Here is a 19379-nt window from a genome sequence, read left to right as displayed (position 1 = left end):
TATTTATTTATTTCACACTTAGAGACCTGTCTCTCAGCCTGAAGATGAGTTATGAGTTCTAATCAGAGCCGAGACTTCATCGTCATCCAAGGTTTTTAGTTACGAAAAAACCCGGATGGTTTTTGTCACTGTCACATTATCTACACAGCACTTAATGTGGAAAATGACAGACTGAGTGAAGGTCTCCAGGTCCTGCTGTGTAATTTGGGGGGTTTCAAGTTCTTTCTTGTATTTTAATAAAATTGTAGAACCACTTTTTAAAAAGTAGACAAAGAAACTAATTGATGACATTTATTAGCTGATGTTCACTTTGCCAACTGCAAACTGGATCACAGCAATTACAACGTGGCTTTACCACATGATATTTACCAGGTTTTAGTGCCTCATGCACTGAGCTTTGAATTATAGTAAACTGAGCGCTTAATGTTTATAAACTTTATAAAGAAACACAGAAGAAAAGTTCAATGAAACTTTAAGTCGGGTTTTATTTTACTGTTGGAATAATCATTTAATAAATCCATTATTAATCCTTAATCCATCATTACTTTTACATTTATGGTTACTGAAAAAATCCACTGTCAGTGTAAAGTTGTTTGACTTTAAGTAACTAATTTAATTTAAAAGACAAAAGGTGCTATTTCAAAAGTGCATCTCAATTTTTACACATGATGAAATCCTCGCCGTGCTGCTGCTGTGGAACTTCGGCCTCCTCCTCGTCGATCATATTCACTTCCAGTATAACGGAAAAGGGTGGATTGCCCACTCCGGGTCAGGGACGAGACCCTGCCCCAAGTGGAGGAGTTTAAGTCTCTCGGGGTCTTGTTCACGAGAGACGGGTGAAGGGAGCGGGAGATCGACAAACGGACTGGTGCAGCGGCTGCAGTGATGCGGACGCTGTACCGGTCTGTTGTGGTGAAGAGAGAGCTGAGCGTAAAAGCGAAGCTCTCAGTTTACCGGTCGATCTACGCCCTTACCCTCACCTGGTGTTTACGAGCTGTGTGCCCGAAAGAACGAAAGAAATGGCCCCGGGGCAGACCCAGGACACGCTGGAGAGATTATATCTCTCGGCTGGCCTGGGAACGCCTTGGTGTTCCCCCGAATAAGTTGGAGGAGGTAGCTGGGGAGAGGGAGGTCTATGCTTCTCTGCTTGGGCTGCTGCCCCCGCGACCCGGCCCCGGATAAGCGGAAGAAAATGGATGGATGGATGAATGGATGGATGAAGAAATCCTGCAGTAGGAAATGAAATAAATCTGTCAGCTTGACTGACATGTTTCATAAGTGGTGAAAAGTATCATTTAATTGTTTGCCTATAATTTAATTATTTTGGTGTGCCTTTATTAGGGCAGGTTGTAAAATATATGAGAATAAGGCGGAGTTTGCCTTACTTGGAGCCTTTATTAAAGACGCGTTACCGTATTTGGATATTTGAAGACTGACACGTCATTCTTTCATTCAGTGAGATCGAGGCAGAAGCACAGCCAACCTCAGATTTGATGAATTATTCCACGGACTCCGTGTTCTGTGCACCATGTCTGTGTACAGCCCACTTTGCCACTCTGTGGACTTTTATCCTGTGGTCGGCTTTCAGCGTGTGGACTCTGGTTGGAGGTAAACGTTACCGTCAGCTCACAGCTGCGTGTTCTTCTTCTCTGTGTCGCTGTGAGTGATGACAGTTATCAGTGGGTTACTCTGACACGGAAAGAGGTTTCAACGAGATGATTCAGGCAGGCTCTCCTTTGCGATGAGCGGCTTTCCCCTAATTATAACGGACAACACTGAACAGGCTGGAAGTGTGAGTGTGAACGCGTTAGACTGGTGTTTCTGTTAATACTGCACGGCCGCGTGTTTAAAGTGTAACAGAAGACACGCTGTTTGGCAACAAACACATCTGACAGGTGTCGAGAATCCGTTAAAACTGTTAAAAATGTCCGCTGAAAATCTAACATAATGGCCAGTGAGTCAAACGGGAAATTGTTTCCAAATATGAGTCAGTGAGTCACAGAGAATTGCTGTAGTGTTTTATCTCGTAATAATCAGCTCAGAATCGATGTGACTGAACAAAAGGACGTCGTGACATTTTACATCCCGGTAATAACAACTCATTTGTTTTAGATGCTTCGCTGACTTTCCAAATATAAGCAGCTCTAATGATTTTGGTGACTGTGGGGTTCTTTATCTGCTCTGTGGACCATGTTTAAATAGCCACAAATAATGAGTCAGTTTGACTCACAGGAACCCATCAGTTATCGTCTGATATACACAGACATCTGTTTGTGTTAATCAGTTAGGCTTCTACCCAGCTGTGGTACTGGAGCTTAGAGAAATGAATAAGACATCCTCCACAAAGAGAGGTTATGAGTTAAATGTGAAAACAGCTCTCTTTTGTGGTTTTAAAAGCTCTCTGCTTCTTGCTGTTTCTTCATCTCATCATCTTGTAACTCTTAGTACCCCAAAGACTGAAGAAATGAAATAAGACAAAGGTGATTCTGTTTAAACTGGAGCTGAAACAAACAAAAATCATCAGCACACTTTGCTTTTCCTTGTCATGTCTAACGGTTGACACGTCTCTGGCCTGGGAGGGTTATCACGAGCATTTGATTAACAAATTAATCAAATTAAAGCTGCAGTGTTGAACAGTTTTGAAGAAGGAAATCCAACATTTTTCATATGTTAAACCAGTTTTGTTACTTGGGTCTTCCTTCAAAAACTTGATGGATGCTTTTGTTTTTGAAATGGTGATAAAGAATAGAAGTTCAACAAAATTTACAGAACTCACAAACCCGCCCTGTTTATGATGATTAATCCCCAAAGGTCCATCTCTCTAAAGAGGAATCACTAAAACTAAGAAATACTCGTTGGCAATGTCTGAAATCTCTCAAATGTATGGTGAGTGTTATGGGTCAGAGAAATTTATTTTCTTGATGTCTATCAAAGATAGAAAAGAAAAATGTCAGAACCTGACTCTATTGACCTTGTATTCCAGTTTCTTCAGTTATAAAAGCTGACAGAGTCCCACATATTGAACCTTCAGTGGTATTGTGACCTATGATGTGCAATGTCACTGTCACCCTGTGATCATATGGGTCCTTATGGACACATGGGCTGAGGTTTATACACAACCTCAGCTCATGTGAACTCTGAACTGAGGTTTACCCAGGTCCCAGGCTCCTTAAATACCACTGACTCAGCATCACTTATTAGAACTAAGTAAGTAAGAATAAGGAAGTTAAAAACAGAAAATAAGTCCAGATCTTGTCCTGATGGCCATCATGACCTGGATGACTAAAGCATCACTCAGGATGTCTTTGAAGCTGACTGTCTGTTTCTAGCAGGTTTTTCAGCTCAACCCTCAAATGTATTATTATTTATTTCAGTAATAGTTATTTAAAATCTCCAAATGTCATAGAATTTCTGAAGGTCTGTGTTCATCACACCCTCACAAATCTCCCATGAGTTCTCTGTTGTTTTTGGAAACATATTGAGGAGGACTTGTTTCATTTCATAATTTAGTCCCAGAAAGACCTCTGCAGTAACACCACATAGACTCATGGGCCTCTTCATGATGTTCAGGTCTTCAGTGTGTAACGTTATAGAGCTATACACTGACGATCTGAGGATCTGTGGAAGTTCTGTAGGAGTTCAGGAGAATTAATTTTCTGCCTGTTTCCAGGTGAGGTTGTGGTGATTGGTTCAAATCTTCCAATCATTGCTGCTCCGGGTGATGATGTCATCCTGTCGTGTCACCTGGAGCCCATGTTCGATGTCCAGGGTCTGACGGTGGAGTGGTCCAAACCCGACCTGAAGCCCGACCCGTCAGACCGGCTGAGCCGAGTGGAGTACGTTCACCTGTACAGGGACAGGAAGGAGGTCCCCGACATGAAGATGGCCTCGTACTTCAGGAGGACGGAGCTGTTCATGGACGCCATGAAACACGGGAACATTTCACTGAAGATCCTGAACGTGTCGGAGGAAGACAACGGCAGATACAGATGCTTCATCCCCAAGCTGAGGAGCCGAGTGAAAGCTGCTGTTGTTGAACTTGTAGTCGGTGAGAAGATTTGTTTTGGTGATGTTTGTGGTTCCAAACTCAAAGTTGTTTTGTCCCCAATACAAACTTTCAGCCTAATTTTAATAACAGATTTTGACTGTTTTGTCTTTTAGATTCAAACTTTGCTACAAACAAGATTTGTTTTGGCGATGTTTGTGGTTCCCAACAGTTTTGTGTGTTTTTTCTGTTCCATTACAAACCTTCAGTTTCATTTTATTGTTTTTCGTGACCTTTAGATCCAAACCACATTAAAACCTCTGTGGCAGAGACGTCGCTCCAAACGCAAGATCCTCAGGACAAAACTCCAAGAAACGGTGAGATAGCAATCCAACTCTTCTCCTCATTATTTCTGTTTGGGTGACATTTTTGTGCATTTATAATGACCTTTTTTCCTTTATTGACATCACTAGGGTCTCTGTGGTCATCATTATCATCGCCTTCATGTCCGTTGTGGCTGACGCTGCTTTCTTTGCATAATTCTATTAGTGGATTTTTTAGACATTAAAAGTAAGAAACAAAAAAACACAAATAATGTTGATTCTTGCCATCACACTTAATTGGATTTAAAAAAAAATATTTTCAGCTTTTAAAAAAAAATCAGAAACAGCCAGAGGCAAATGAGAAAAACACTTTTTATTTTTACTGGATCTTCAGCCAGGTTGGATTCAAACCAACAGCCACCGGGAGACACTCAAGCCCAGCAGCACCAAGATCATCTTCTATAACAGGAAGTGAGCCTAATTTGAACTTTGACCACGTCCAGTTTATCTATCGAGCTCATTTTCACACAAAGAAAGTGTCATACAAGAAAACCCAGAGTGGAAGATCAGAGGATGTAAACAGGAAATATTTCTTACAGAAGTCTTCAGTCAGAGTGGCTGCTGTCAGACTCTGGAGGATCTGCTTGGAAACATCAGGCAGTGAAACTGATGGATTTCCTCCTTCAGTACAAAACTGTGAAGTTCAGCCTGGAGAAGAAACACTCCTCTGCCTCACTGTCAGCATGTTTAATGAATATTTATTTAGTCTCACTGTGTGAACTTCAATCTTCAGTGAGACCTTAAAGTGTCTCCGATGGACAAATTAAAGGGTTAAAATCCCCCCTTCATTGCTAACTAGACTGAAACAAATCATCCCCAAACACCAAGACTGTTTTGTGTTTAAATATTTGCAGTTTTTTTGCAGCATCCGTTGCAGATCAAAGCATTAAAGGAAATTTAAAGGTTTCTCTCCAGGTACCATGGCCTCCTTCCATAGTCCAAACATTAAATGGGGGTTCTACATTGCTCATAGGCAATGTGAGTGTGAATTTTTCTGTGTCTTTCTGTTTTGGCCCACAACAGACTGGAGATCTGTCACGAGTGCACTCCGTTTCTCGCCCTATGGTAGCTGGGATGGGCTCCCTCCCGACCCTGATAAGGATGGATGGAAATAAGCCATCCGCTGGCTGCCTGCAGTAATGAAATGAGATTTGTGAAGTATGAGAAGTTTGATGAGATTCACATAAGATTGAGAGTGCACATGCAAAAGCCATGTATACCAAACCTCCAATCAGAGATTCTGCTGCAGCTGTGAAGTTGTTCCTTTTATTTGATAATTTTCTACACTCAAAAAATTAACTGTTGACTTTAATTATTTTTTGTCAATAGGTTTCAGAAAAATGTATTATGTTAGATAGAAGCAAAAAATGTAAGTTAGTTAAAACAAATGAAATTTGATTAGAAAAGCAAAAGTTCTGGGAACTGAGGAAATAAAAAATACTGATGATCAACAAGAGACGTTTAAGTCACTCAAGTAAAGTCATTTATGTTATATGAGTTAAATAACATGATTCCACATATTTGTTGGAACATAGTTTGCTGTGTACAATTTCTGTTCTTTAAAATATGTTTATGCTTGTAAAGTCTAAGGAGTTTGCAAAGGAAGCGACTGTATTTAAGTTTTTCAGAGATGTTTTCCCTCTGATTGAGAAGCTTCTTCGGTTCTAAAATCCAATGGTGAAGAATCCCAGGTATTTAATCTCTTGTGGGAGCTGTCTCTTAAGAAGGTTGTTGACCCAGTAATGATCATATGACTCACCAAGGTGTGGGTCATTATCAGTAGAGGTTTCAGGTGAAACCACCTGTCTTCTCTGTCTAAAACATGAAAGACTGACCTTTATTCTTTATCTTTCAAGGTTTTTTTAAACCTCTGCTGATAATTACAATTCCTTATTTTTTTGGAAGCTGGACTTCCAACAATATCTATAAAAAGGGAAATCTTTGTGCCCACCTTAACATGCAAAGCAGTCTGATATGTTGACAGTTGCAAATGACTCCTAAGGTCAGCCTAAGTGTCCTGGAGTGATACTGTTGTAAACAGAAATACCCAGAAGAGCCAGAGGATCGGGGCAGGAGGGTAAATTTATTGTGTAAATATGTCTGTAGTTCAAAGTGATCGAGAACAACACCTTTTTATAGCTCAGTGATGGACTTTGTTTTTGTTTAGTAAGACCTACATAACTGGGTGAAAGGGTGTTCCAGCTCATGACTGTGTTGGCTGGTGGCGCTTTCTCCAGGTGTTTCCAGATGTTTCTAGTCACAGGTCTGGAAAAAAATTGTGACACAAATGACTAAGAAGGGAAAGAGAGAGAGAGAGAGAGAGAGAGAGAGAGAGAGAGACCGGGCGGGGCTAAAGAAGTACTTGAACGGTCCACGATGATTCGGTTTATTCATTCAAAGAATAACTACGAGCCATGTCTGTGTACAGCTCGCTGGGTAGAGAGTCATCCTCACTGTGGACTTTCATCCTGTGCTCGGCTTTGCTCGTCTGGACTCCTGTTCAAGGTAAACTCACAGCTACATTTCATTCACATTTTCGAGAAATAAACAAGGCGAATTCACTATTAGCAGTTCCACTTTGTTGTGTGTCACCGTAAGTGATGACATTTATCAGTTAATTACTTTTACACGTAAAATAATGTTAAATTGTGGTGAATATCAGGCAGGTTCTGCCCTGTATGAAGCGGTTTCTTCCAATTTTAGCGTTCATAAGAGTTCATATTTATCGGATATCGACGATGATCCACTGAGCATTCTAAACATGTGTAAAGGTTTGACATGCCTATTTACGTCAGACACGGCACACCTGTTTCTCACAGCGTAAACAAAACGCATGCGCCACACTGCTGCCTAGCAACAAGAACGAAATAAAGAAACATGTCCGGTGTGGAAACTCGCTAGAAAACATTAAATGTAGTCTCTGTTGATATCACGTAATGACACATTTCAAACTTTGTTTCTCGCCTCAAATGTTTTCATTTGCTCATTTTGCGAGTCTGTTTTTGAAAAATGTACGAAAATGTTTGAAAGGAGCGCAGTCGTAAGGCCTGATCACTTGACTGATTTGTCCAATCAAATTCAGTCACGTGAAAGTGATTTTACTTATGTTTCAGTTATTACTGTAAATATTTTTAGTCAGGCTTTCAGTTTAAAGTTTCCATTCTGCGTTAAATTTTAAATTACTGTCCTACTCCACTGTTTTATGAGGTAAACTCCCTGAACCTACTGTACAAAATAAGACAACAGAAGATAATCTAGATTAACTTGTAGCTTTTTATGGCTCTCCTGCTTTGTTTGTTCTGAACAAATATGTTCACCTTGGCAGGGAAGGGGTGCTTGATTTGTGTGGTCCACACATTTGAGCTTTCTAAGAATATTCTACTGAGTTGTTAATTTACACATGTCATAACCTCACTTATTGTTTGGCAATCATGACTTTGCTCTTTTCAATCCTGATTCAATCATTGAGTCATTCCTGGGAAAACCCCACAACACATCCAGTTAGTTAATCACTGGTGACTAGACACAAAAGAAATTCAATTATATAGGGACTTTTGTGTTTGTGTTTTTTTATTTTATTTTATCTGACCTGTTATCAGGGTCAATGAATTATTTTGTGAATATTTCTAACTAATCTATATAGAAAGCATTAAACATCACAATTTAATAAAACATTACCGAATATAAGGCAAAAAAAGATTATATGAACTAATTTCCATATGTTTATATGTTTTTGTTTGTTTGTTTGTTTTAAATATATTCACTTTCAGGCTTCATGTTTTTGTGTATGATGTCAGCAGCTCGTATAATAAAATCTTCTCCATCTTGTCATGATGTCTTCTGAAGTTGTGAATTTCTTATTCCGACATCCCGTGATGGGACAGGAAGTCTTTTTAGAAGTCCAGAAGTCTTCAGCAGCCAACTCGGTAACGTCTCCACACTGTCGAACTTAATACACGGAATTTACTTTGATTCACTTAAATTGCACTGAATGTATTTAAGAAATAATGGCCTTGCGGGGGGTAAAGTCAGCAAACGAGGACTGAATTGAACCATCGTCACACAAACCTAATATACCAACCCTAATGGGATACTGAATATTTGCTTTGTGTCCACACAAACATCAGAAACCACATCATACTGTGACCAGTGGTAGGATAGGACAGAGCCGTAGGCGCACAGTCAGTTAAAAAGAGTTTAATTTTTAATGCAAGATAAAAGTAACAGTGTAACAGCGGCACCTAAAAACAATTAAAAACTTTACCTTATTAAAAACGATAAAACTGTACGATTGCCCGTGAGACAGGACAAGCGCTGCGGGGAACCGTTTAAGAACAAATCGACATAGCACACCGGTTAAAAAGGGACAGCAACTCACACATAACCCCAAATGGGCAAAACACTATGGAAAAAGGCAAATCTTCAGTGCCGTCTTCACTCAGGCCCACCGCTGTGCATGCAAAAGCGGCGAGACAAAAAAAAGGATTCGCTTTCCACGCAGCGCCTTCACCGTCCGCGACTATATGACTGACTCATCGATCGAGCGATATAGATATATATATATAGCTAGTTTAGGGTGACCCATATCAGACTTTCATAGAAAGAAATTAAAAACACCAACTTGGACCGAGCACTCGCAGCTTCAGGTTTGCAGAGAAATACCCAATTGCCCACACCTGCGCTTATGAAAGGAGCAAAGACCAGCTCCGCCCACCAGGGGCGGTTCCCAGACTCCAGGTCTCACCTGTCACAATACATTGACAAGAATCAAACAATACAGATGGCTATAAGTAATCAAGTTAAAAAACAAATAATATAGCTTAAGCTCATAATCACACCATTTTTAAACATTTAACGAGCTGGAAATTGAAGTGAGGGACCAAATAAACACTATGTTCCAGTAAGTTTAGCCGACATATGCATCCATCAAGGTTTTCCACAGATGAGCTAGTTTTGGCTTTAACAACTTAATTCAGAAGACTTTGGTCACAAGTCTCTGTGGATTTACTTTTTTTATCTGCTTCCTGTGTCTGGTTACTGTAATTTCATTGTTCTGGATCAGCAGGTACCCACAGGAACCCAGCATTTTACTGTCTGTCTGATGATCTCTGATTGTGTCACTTATTTACAGAGATTACTCACAGAGGAAGCTGTTCTGGTTTAGATTAAAGAAGTTACTGACCAGACTATTTCCCATGATCAAAATTTTAAATCCCTGACACTGCGTGTGTCTGAACCAACACAGATATGCCTCCATTTAAACCTGATGCATTCAGCTTAATTTATTCTACTCTAAATTCACATATTGATATTGAGATCTCTGTCCTGTTTACCAGTATACTAAGGAGGAATTCTTTCTTTTAAGAATTTGATCTCAGTAAGAAACATTTCTGGAATAACAGCGGAAACACTGGTGTGGCTGTTCAAGATCTTAGGTTTTTGGTGTGTAACTTTACAGAGTTATACGCTGAAGATTTGTGGAAGTTCTGTGGGAGTTCAGGTTTAATTTTCCGTCTGTTTCCAGGTGAGGTTCTGGTGATTGGTTCAAGTCTTCCAGTCATCGCTGTTCCGGGTGATGATGTCATCCTGCCGTGTCACCTTGAGCCCATGTTCGATGTCCAGGGTCTGACGGTGGAGTGGTCCAAACCCGACCTGAAGCCCGACCCGTCGGACCGGCTGAGCCGAGTGGAGTACGTTCACCTGTACAGGGACAGGAAGGAGGTCCCCGACATGAAGATGGCCTCGTACTTCAGGAGGACGGAGCTGTTCATGGACGCCATGAAACACGGGAACATTTCACTGAAGATCCTGAACGTGTCGGAGGAAGACAACGGCAGATACAGATGCTTCATCCCCAAGCTGAGGAGCCGAGTGAAAGCTGCTGTTGTTGAACTTGTAGTCGGTGAGAAGATTTGTTTTGGCGATGTTTGTGGTTCCAAACTAAAATTTTTATTAACAATTTATGACCCTTATGTTTTTTTGTGTCTTTTAGACCCAAACTATGGGAAAATCTCATTGACAGAGACCCCACTGCATCCCAGAAACTTCCAAACTCCAGATCCTCAGGACACGACTCAGAGAAACGGTGAGAAAAAAAATCCAGATTTATCTCTGCATCATTTCTGTTTTGGTGAGTTTTTTGGTCCATTTGTGGTGACCTTTTTTCACCTCAGCAGGTCGGTCCAGGGTTGCTGTGCTAATCTCCATCATCATCGTTTCTTTACTTGTAGTCACTGCATTTGCTGCTTATTTCTCTCGCCATCACACAAAAGGTACGTCAGAAACAAACAAACACAAACATGTTGCTGCTTCTTGTGCCGTCAGACTGACTCATTATTAAACTTCTTTTAACAGAAGCATTCAGAGGACCAGGGGATCCAAAGTCATAACAATTACCAGTGCTTTGCACAAAGGATCATTGGTGTTAATGGAGCGGAGAGCGTTGGAGGTTTAGCTTTCCTGGATCCTGACAATTTGCTTGGTAATTCAAACCAGCAGCCACTGGGAGACACTTCAGTCCAGCAGCACTGAGATCATCATAAGGTCACTTTTACAAAAGTGTTTAACAACTATCAGATAAAACACAGAGTGGATACTACACAGTATCTACACAGCAAATAAATGAAAGATGTTACATGCAAGTTATTATTTTCATAAATAACAAGAAGCACTCTGAGAGCACAAACCTCTGCTGACGAAAGTATTTACTTAAAAAAAGTTTTCTATTTTGTATGTGTTCATTTTTTTCTTTGTTTGTTTGTACTTTATGAAGTTTGCAAAGCAGTAAATATCTCATAATAATCTGACAGAGGTTTACTTTGATTGCACAAGCATTATGTAGGAGTCATGGATGAATAACAGGTATTTATTTGTAAATAACTGACTATATAAAACTTGAGCTGTTTATTTAATTTTACACTATAGTATATTTCTGACTAACTGGGCAGCTTACCATCTTTCTCTGGGGTCAACTTAAAAAATCTTTTATTTGGTATGAAAATTCACAGTTAACCTCGCTGACGTGAAGCATGCTTAAACTTGACCATGGATGGAGAGATGGTGTCTCTGATTTTTAAATGTTTGTCTTGACATTTGTTCTACTTGTTTTTATTTTTTATGAACTTTAACGTGTTTCTTTTATTTGTCTTTAATGTTTAAAATCACCTTCTTCCCGCTCTTTGTAAACTTTGCGTTATAAATACATTATTCCATGCCTCATATTTATTTATTTATTTATCATTTCTGTGTGTTGTTTCCTGTTTGCATTTTATGAAGTTTTCAAACTGTTTGATTGGATAAAAGTTTGTATTTTTGTGAATTATTTTGTGTTTCAGAGATATTAAAATCCTCTACAGAGTTTTATTATTCTTAGTTCAGTCTGATGCAGTCATCTCTTACTACATTACACACATACACACTGTTCCCTCTTACTCCTTTATGTCTGAATTCAGGGGCGGAGCGGGGGGGGTGGCTTACTGGGCTTAAGCCCGGGTTGTTTTTTCAGAAGCCCGGGGTCTTTTGGAGTGTAATTTTTTCATAGTTAGATGCCTGGCTGACAACTGTATAAAACAAAAAACTACACACAATATTCGAAGCACATAGTGCACACTTTGGGAATTTACGACTGTGCGTAAATCCCCCCTAATATTGGTATGATCCAAGCTCAGGCACTGCGACTGAGCGAGGGGGCGGGGGGAGCCGCTGCGCTGTTGGAGAAACGGAGCGAGGCAGACAGAGGAGAAGTGAAGTCTGACCAGGTACCAAAGCAAATCATTCATACTGTACAAATAATGTAAATATGATGGTGTATCATGAAAGATTGATATCAAACTGATCACTTGACCCATATTACGTTACTTGCTCTTCAAGTGAATCAACAAATGGCGAAATGAAAAGCCGAACAACAACAATGCTGTTTCTTTAGAGAGTCTTAGCTTACATGTGTGTTTATTTCATATTTTCAGTTGTTTCCCTCCATGGCTAAATAAATCGGTTTCAGTAATGTACTGATATACAAGAATGGACATAAGGAGCTTCTTTCAAAGAAAAAACTCTGGTAGATGTTATTTTATATATTATGCTTTGTATGTTGTTCAATATATTCCTATGCAAAAAAAGAGGAATTTCAATGCACAGCAGTATATTCACAGTTTAAACCAGATATTTACATACACTTTATGGAAAACACAAGAACATTTTTTTACTGTACAACATCAATTTAGAGTAAACTTGTTTTGTTCTGGATAAATAAATATTGAAATATCTTTTGAAATAGTTAAATGTCAGAATAAAAAGAGGGAGCTGTCTATTTTAATCACTTTCATCAAATTTAGGAGAACATATACACTAAGTTTTTTGTTAATTAATAAGAAAACTCCAGACGATTCCATTCTGAGCTGAAGAAGCTTCTGATAGGTTCGTAGAGTCCATGTGAGTAAATTGGTGGCACACCTGTGGATGCATATAAGGCAAAACACAGAGCCTGTTTCTTTGAAATGGGAAAATCAAGAGATGTCAACCAAAACACCAGGAAAAGAATTTTGGAGCTCCATAAGTGTGGCTCAATTTTGAATACAATTTGGTGCCATTTGCAATTAAGAAATACAGATAGTTTCTCTCTTTACTCTTAAAGTTAACAAATATGTTTTTTACATTTATCAATCTAAAAAAAAAAAAAACCATTTAGTCTGATTTGATGTTACAATTAAAAAAGTGTTTTGATCTGAAGAGTGTGTAAATATCTGGTTTCAACTGTATATTTGATGATTGTCAGCACAAAGAGGGAGAGAGAGGAACAGAGAGGGATGGAGAATGAGGACAGAACAGAGATGAACAAGAGCAGGTGAGACACACATGTTAGTCAAATAGTTGTTTACCAAAAGTATCACCATATCATAGGTACTCATGTATCTCGTACCTAGTGTTTCTTTTTAGGTTTGTTACTTTTCAAGTTATATATTTATTAAGTTATGCAGGCTTGTTTGCACAACAAGGCTAAATAATTATATAAACTTTTCTGAATCTAGATAGTGGACTTTGGTAGAATTAAAAAATAAGTGTAGTGATTTTTAGTGCTACTATCATCTAGTTCTGATTCTGGTTCTGTCTTGGTTAAGTCTTAAGTAGTCCTGATTTTGAACTGTTGTAGTCCTGTTTTAATTATAGATCAAAAACTAGTTTAAGGTGTCCTGCATATGTGATATATATTTTTCCCTATATGAAGTCATTCTTTTTTGAACAAAACTCAAAACAGAGCCTAATAATCTTTCAGTCATTTCTAGCCCCCCCCCCCCCCCCCCCCCCCCCCCCAAAAAAAAAGAAATCCCACATGCATACTACCCGTTAGGGCTAAGCCCCGGGTGTTTCAAATGTCTGGCTCCGCCTCTGGTCTGAATTAACGTCATGTATGATGAAGCTTTCATTAGTCTCATGTTTCTGACAGTTTGATGGGAAACATGCACGTGAGGAGCTACCTGGATTTAATTTACCAGGTCTGGTAGGCCTCGTCTTGCTCCTTCTCACAAATTAGCTTTCTGGGCCTCATACAAAAACACTCTTAACCCTCTAAAATAAAAACTAAAACTACATATAAAAATCAAAAAAATGTATGTCACTGAATTTGTCAGGGACTGTGGTGGCAGACCATGGAGTTGCAGGTGAGAAGTAGGACCCGAATGCAGGACTCTTATGGTGAACAGTAAATTTATTTATAAAGTGCACGATGAATCACTATTTACAAGTTCCAGGCACTGGGGTGACGTGGCGCTTCCTCTCTGAATCCCACACAGTGCAAGTGTCGATAAAAATTGAAGAGTGAAAACAGAAAACTCCTACCAATACCTAGTGAAGACAAAACACATTGATAACTAGCTGATCCTTCCTTTAGCGACGGTTTTCTAAAACAGCAGACCACGGCTGTACTGACAAGTCTGAAGCAAGAATCCCGCACCGACTGGAGCTCAGCCACACTTTTAAATAAGGCGCTGATGACGAGCGGCAGGTGTGGCTGCCTCCAGCGCAGGAACACTTGCAAGATCACGATCTGGCAACCCAAAACATCTGGGAGCATGGACACAAATAAACACACAGGGAGACGGTTGAAAAAAACAACCAAAAGACTACACCCAGAAAAAAGCACATTTATACAGAAAGTACAAGTCACAGTGATTAATTGGTTATTAAAATGTGTTCAGAACTGCTGATGGTGTCCGTTTTTCAACTCGGAGGGAGTTACACCCCTACATGAGCCGACTTTATAATTTGAAAGTATTGGTACTGGTGTTGGCAATACTGGCTCTGTCGTTAATCAGTATTGAGTCGATACCAAAAGTTCGAGGATCACATAGCGTTGCTCAGAACTCTTCATCGTCACCATCATGAAGACCATGAAGAGTTGAGGGTTAATGATCGTTATTCAGGCTACAGACGATCCGCAGTGACATCTTGAACTTAGCTTATTTGTTTGTGAACCCGTGTTAAGTGTTCACTTAGTAGACCCACACAGGGTCTCAGACAGGGTTTTAATAGTTTTGCAATTTTCATTAGTTTTTATTTTTATTTTGTTTTGACTTCAGATTTTCAATTTTATATTAGTTTTAATTAGTTTTTACCAATTGTTTGCTAGTTTAGTTTAGTTTTTATTTTTTTGAAAATCCTTAGTTTCAGTTTAGTTTTGATTAGTTTCAGTTATAGTTTTAGTTGTGTTTGCAATAAAGTGTAACAAAATCCCAGTTTCATCATATCAGTCATTCTCTTCTGCTTATCCTTGGGTATGTTGCTATTCCAGCTACCATACCCTGCACCCTGGACAGGTCGCCTGTCTGTCGCAGGGCTAACACGCAGAGACAGACAACTCACATTCCCACCTATGGGTTCTTTAAATAAATAAATAAAGGCAGATGAACAACCACTGATACCAGGCAACTATAAATGTATATCTTGGCCCCAATGAGACTATTAACTCTTGCAGCACCGGGTGTTAAGGCAATTGACTCACACAGTTATGTAGATATCCCAGTCCTGTTGTCTCGGGATGCATCACGCTGCCTTGTCTGGTGTTAGCTTCTGTTTCTGGGGATGAGGGTTGAGTGTGCTCCCTTTACCTTCTCCAGGTAAGCTAGGTTAGCCTTCTTGTGTGAGCTTTTCAAGTGTGCACTTTAAGGTTTGTGGGATTTTTTTCCCTTTAGAAATGTCCCTCATAATTTGTCTCTTTCCAGTACAAGACACTTGCTTTATCCAAAACACAGTCATATTCAAAGTAATCCCAAATTGGACTCTGGCGCTTTCTCCAGACTTTTCCTGACATGATTCTGCGCGTGGACGGAGCAGCAACACAGACGACTCGACTAACGTACTGCCACCTGCTGGCATAATGAGACACAGCAAGAAAAAAACCTGGAAACTAAACTTCATTTTCACCCTTGACTATTGTATGACACGCACACATCTACGAAAACTAAACACATTTTTGCTATAAATTTAGTTAATTTTAGTTAGTTTTGTGAACACTCATTACAGTTTTAGTTAGTTTTCCTTTTTTTGTTTTCATTTTTATTTCCGTTAACGAAAATGTTTTTTCACTTCTAGTTTTCGTTATTTCGTTAGTTTTCGTTAACGATAATAACCTTGGTCTCAGATCGATACGTTGATGCAATGCATCATGGGAGTTGTGGTTAATTCCTCCACTAAAACAGTCTTAAAGTAAAAAAATAGAAGTAAAAAGGTAACTTTTACTTTAAGAATCAGTGACTTACAAACAACATCCCTTCAAATTTGCTTCTGTCTAGACATGTAGGTGTGGGTAAATCCACAGCCTGCCTGCACACTCACAACGTTACACCGATAAAAAGACATGCTGAGGTCAGAAGATCTGACTTCATATCAGAACCTGTTAAAGTTTTTTTTTTTTAGCTAACCATAGCGCAGTGAAACACGTCACATATTCAGGTGATTTAAATCATTTCACAGAAGACGGGCCAACAAATCAGCGGAGATGTTCAGAGCGACTTTCAGATTCAAAATGAATCCAAAGACAGCGAGATTAAAGATTAAATCATAGTAAAAAAATAAATAAAATATAATCAACACAGTATTTTCAGAGGGGTCAGAGCGCTGAGAGAACAATCATGGCAGACAAACAGATGACCGAAGCGAATACAGCAGTATTTTGTCTTTCAGTATCATAGGAGGCACAGCAGTATTTTAGTTTAGTTTTATATTTTTATTTTGTTTGCTTTGTCTTCTGCTTCGGCAGCATGAGTCAGTATTAATGTTCTGAGTCATCAAAGTTATGAAGCTTGTGACAAACACCTGTTTTATCTGCCAGCTGAAACTACATGTAATCACGGGGTTAACCGCGGGGATTTATGGGAGTTTTTGAAGACTTAAGAAACTTTATTTTTTTCCCCTCATCGAGTTACAGTTAAATATTATTGTTTGTTATAGATCATGTTTTTTTTCTAACATTTCCGTGGTCCAAGCTTTTCTATAGCAATGAGTAATTATTGTTAACAACAAAGAACAGCTGATCTGGTGATCATGTTGTTTGATAACGACCGTTAACGGGTCAAGGCTCCAGGTGTTTCCAGATGTTTCTGGATGTTTCACGTTTGGAGTTACTGATTTAAAAATTCTGGCATTAAATTACTAGAGTTAAAAACATATTTATCTCCGATCATGAGCGCAGTGAGTTTACTGATAGACAAGATGAATTGTAAGATTTATTTATTTATTCATTCATATATTAAGAGCGCAAACAAATATCACCACTTAGCCTGACCACCTGTTAAATCGTGCACACACGGTGAATGACAAAAATATGTTCACCGTCAGCCTTTAGCAGCGGAGCACGTCAGCTAAGTTAAATAGTGTGCTGCATTCAACCAATCACAGACGAGTGATGCGAGGCGGGAATTTAAAGCCAGTCTCACTTTCACTGAGCAGGAGGCAGAAACAGACCTGACTGACTCAGTCCGTGCTCTGCCATGTCTGTGTACAGCCCACTCTCTGCCTCGCTGTGGACTTTTATCCTGTGCTCGGCTTTCAGCGTGTGGACTCCGGTTGGAGGTAAACGTTACTGTCAGCTCACAGCTGTGTTTTCTTCTCTGTGTCGCTGTGAGGGATGACAGTTATCGGTGCCTTACTGACACGGAAAGAAGTTTAAACGAGACGATTCAGGCAGGTTCGCCCGTGATTTGCGGCTTTCCCCCGTTTGTAGAGGTTTTTTATAACGGACATGCCTGAGCAGGCTGACTGTGTGTGAACTTGTCAGACTGCTGCTTCTGTTAATGCAGCAGAATTTAACCAAAAACAAAATTATGTTTAAAAAATATAATAGAGCGTGTTTGTTTCTGACTAACATATAGGATGAAGTCTGTATTGTACTTTAAAAAAAATCCCGAGCTGGTTTTCTATCATCATTGAGGGGAAACAACTTCATTTAGAGGGTGTGTGAGGAGGATGTGAAGGGTGGAGTAAAAACAGTTAGATGATTAGAGTTGGGTTTAAAGGTTTGGGTGGAGCACTGAAGGTTTTATTAACACTCAGTTCTTTGTTGTTGTTGTTTTAAATCACTGCTCTATTACAGGTTATCTGAGGCAGAGTCACTGAGCCTAGCATGAAGTAGAACAACACAGCTTTAGCGTACTAAAGTAAGAGAGCTCTGACTGTAAATTAAACATGCTCTACAGTCTGGTTCAAGCTGAACAAGCTGATTTGATAATAAATCAAATGAGGAGCTTTGACTTTAATAACTCGTTCGACTAACCAAACAAATCAGATACTCTGGTCATGATTCAGCAGCTAACAATGCCATGTGTGAGTGACTCACAGGAACTTCTGCTCTCTAATCTGACCCATACATACATTTTTAACTGATGTGTCTGCAGGAAAGGCGTCCGGTGTCAAAATCTGAGTCAGACCAAATATGTGGATCCATCTTGGAAATAAGCAGCTGAGTGTAGTTTCTAGACTTCATGTCTCTGCAGATATCACAGGCAATTATTGCTGAGCAGCATGTGAATGTAGGGTTGTTATATAGTTACAGAAACACATCCTCCACATTATCAGTCATTGTGAAGAACTGACAGAAAGCATCTTCTGCTGTTTGTTGGTTTGGTGTAAAACCACATCCTGCTGATCCAGTTATCAACATGCTGCAGCCTCATCTCATGACCTTCTTAAACTTTGGGTAATTCAAAGACTGTCACTGTGACACGAAGCAATGAAAAGAAGTCATGATGACTCCATCAGAAATCTGAATCTGATTAATTAGCACAAAATACTCCATGCCATTGCTTTCAGTGCCTTTTGCTTTCTTTGTCTCGTCTGATAATCAGCTGAACGTCTCTGATTTGTGAACATTAGTAAACTGAGGCATGGCTGCATTTCCTTTAAACAGATTATCAGGTTTATGTGTGTGTGCGCCTCAAAAATCTGACTTGTAGCTAAATTCACTCTGAGTGTTCAGTGTGACTAGAAATGTTTTATAGAAACACATTTCTAGTCATGAGGGTCTGTGGGAGTTCAAGGGGTTTAATTTTCTGTCTGTTTCCAGGTGAGGTTGTGGTGATTGGTTCAAATCTTCCAATCATCGCCGCTCTGGGTGATGATGTCATCCTGCCGTGTCACCTGGAGCCCATGTTCGATGTCCAGGGTCTGACGGTGGAGTGGTCCAAACCCGACCTGAAGCCCGACCCGTCAGACCGGCTGAGCCGAGTGGAGTACGTTCACCTGTACAGGGACAGGCAGGAGGTCCCCGACATGAAGATGGCCTCGTACTTCAGGAGGACGGAGCTGTTCATGGACGACATGAAACACGGGAACATTTCACTGAAGATCCTGAACGTGTCGGAGGAAGACAACGGCAGATACAGATGCTTCATCCCCAAGCTGAGGAGCAGAGTGAAAGCTGCTGTTGTTGAACTTGTAGTCGGTGAGAAGATTTGTTTGGGGTTTTTTTTTTTAACCATTTTCAAGGTTTCAGTCTCATTTTAAAAACAGACTATGTGTCT

The 19379-nt window shown here is 39.7% G+C and overlaps 2 protein-coding genes and 1 long non-coding RNA gene across 6 annotated transcripts in view; all 3 read left to right on the top strand.

Annotated features, from left to right (window-relative positions):
* LOC112843292 (myelin-oligodendrocyte glycoprotein) overlaps positions 1 to 19379 on the top strand; it is a 45939-nt gene that overhangs the window by 26051 nt on the left and 509 nt on the right. For both annotated transcript variants that reach the window (XM_025901734.1, XM_025901728.1), the window contains exon 2: positions 18923 to 19300. In XM_025901734.1, the coding sequence (XP_025757519.1) occupies positions 18923 to 19300 (378 nt within the window). The remainder of the gene's footprint in view (positions 1 to 18922; positions 19301 to 19379) is intronic.
* Positions 1253 to 11725, top strand: LOC109198910 (myelin-oligodendrocyte glycoprotein). 3 transcript variants are annotated; one of them, XM_025901689.1, is made up of 6 exons: positions 1253 to 1278; positions 1457 to 1608; positions 9893 to 10270; positions 10361 to 10453; positions 10545 to 10640; positions 10723 to 11725. In XM_025901689.1, the coding sequence occupies exons 1-6, from the start codon at positions 1268 to 1270 to the stop codon at positions 10755 to 10757; spliced, it is 765 nt and encodes a 254-aa protein (XP_025757474.1). In that variant the 5' UTR covers positions 1253 to 1267; the 3' UTR covers positions 10758 to 11725. The 3 variants fall into 3 exon arrangements, with proteins under 3 accessions (XP_025757474.1, XP_025757473.1, XP_019209779.2); XM_025901688.1 differs by having other exon boundaries at positions 10542 to 10640; XM_019354234.2 differs by lacking the exons at positions 9893 to 10270; positions 10361 to 10453; positions 10545 to 10640; positions 10723 to 11725 and adding exons at positions 3671 to 4048; positions 4285 to 4362; positions 4459 to 5824.
* Positions 17290 to 19379, top strand: part of LOC102079775 (myelin-oligodendrocyte glycoprotein) — a 43594-nt gene continuing 41504 nt past the window's right edge. Inside the window, exon 1 of the long non-coding RNA XR_002059445.2 lies at positions 17290 to 17433. This is a non-coding gene — a long non-coding RNA (myelin-oligodendrocyte glycoprotein). The remainder of the gene's footprint in view (positions 17434 to 19379) is intronic.

This window comes from Oreochromis niloticus, linkage group LG3 (genome assembly GCF_001858045.2).
Source record: "Oreochromis niloticus isolate F11D_XX linkage group LG3, O_niloticus_UMD_NMBU, whole genome shotgun sequence".
Lineage (NCBI taxonomy): Eukaryota > Metazoa > Chordata > Actinopteri > Cichliformes > Cichlidae > Oreochromis > Oreochromis niloticus.
Note: the sequence above shows the minus strand (reverse complement) of the source record. Positions and strands in the feature narration are given on the sequence as shown.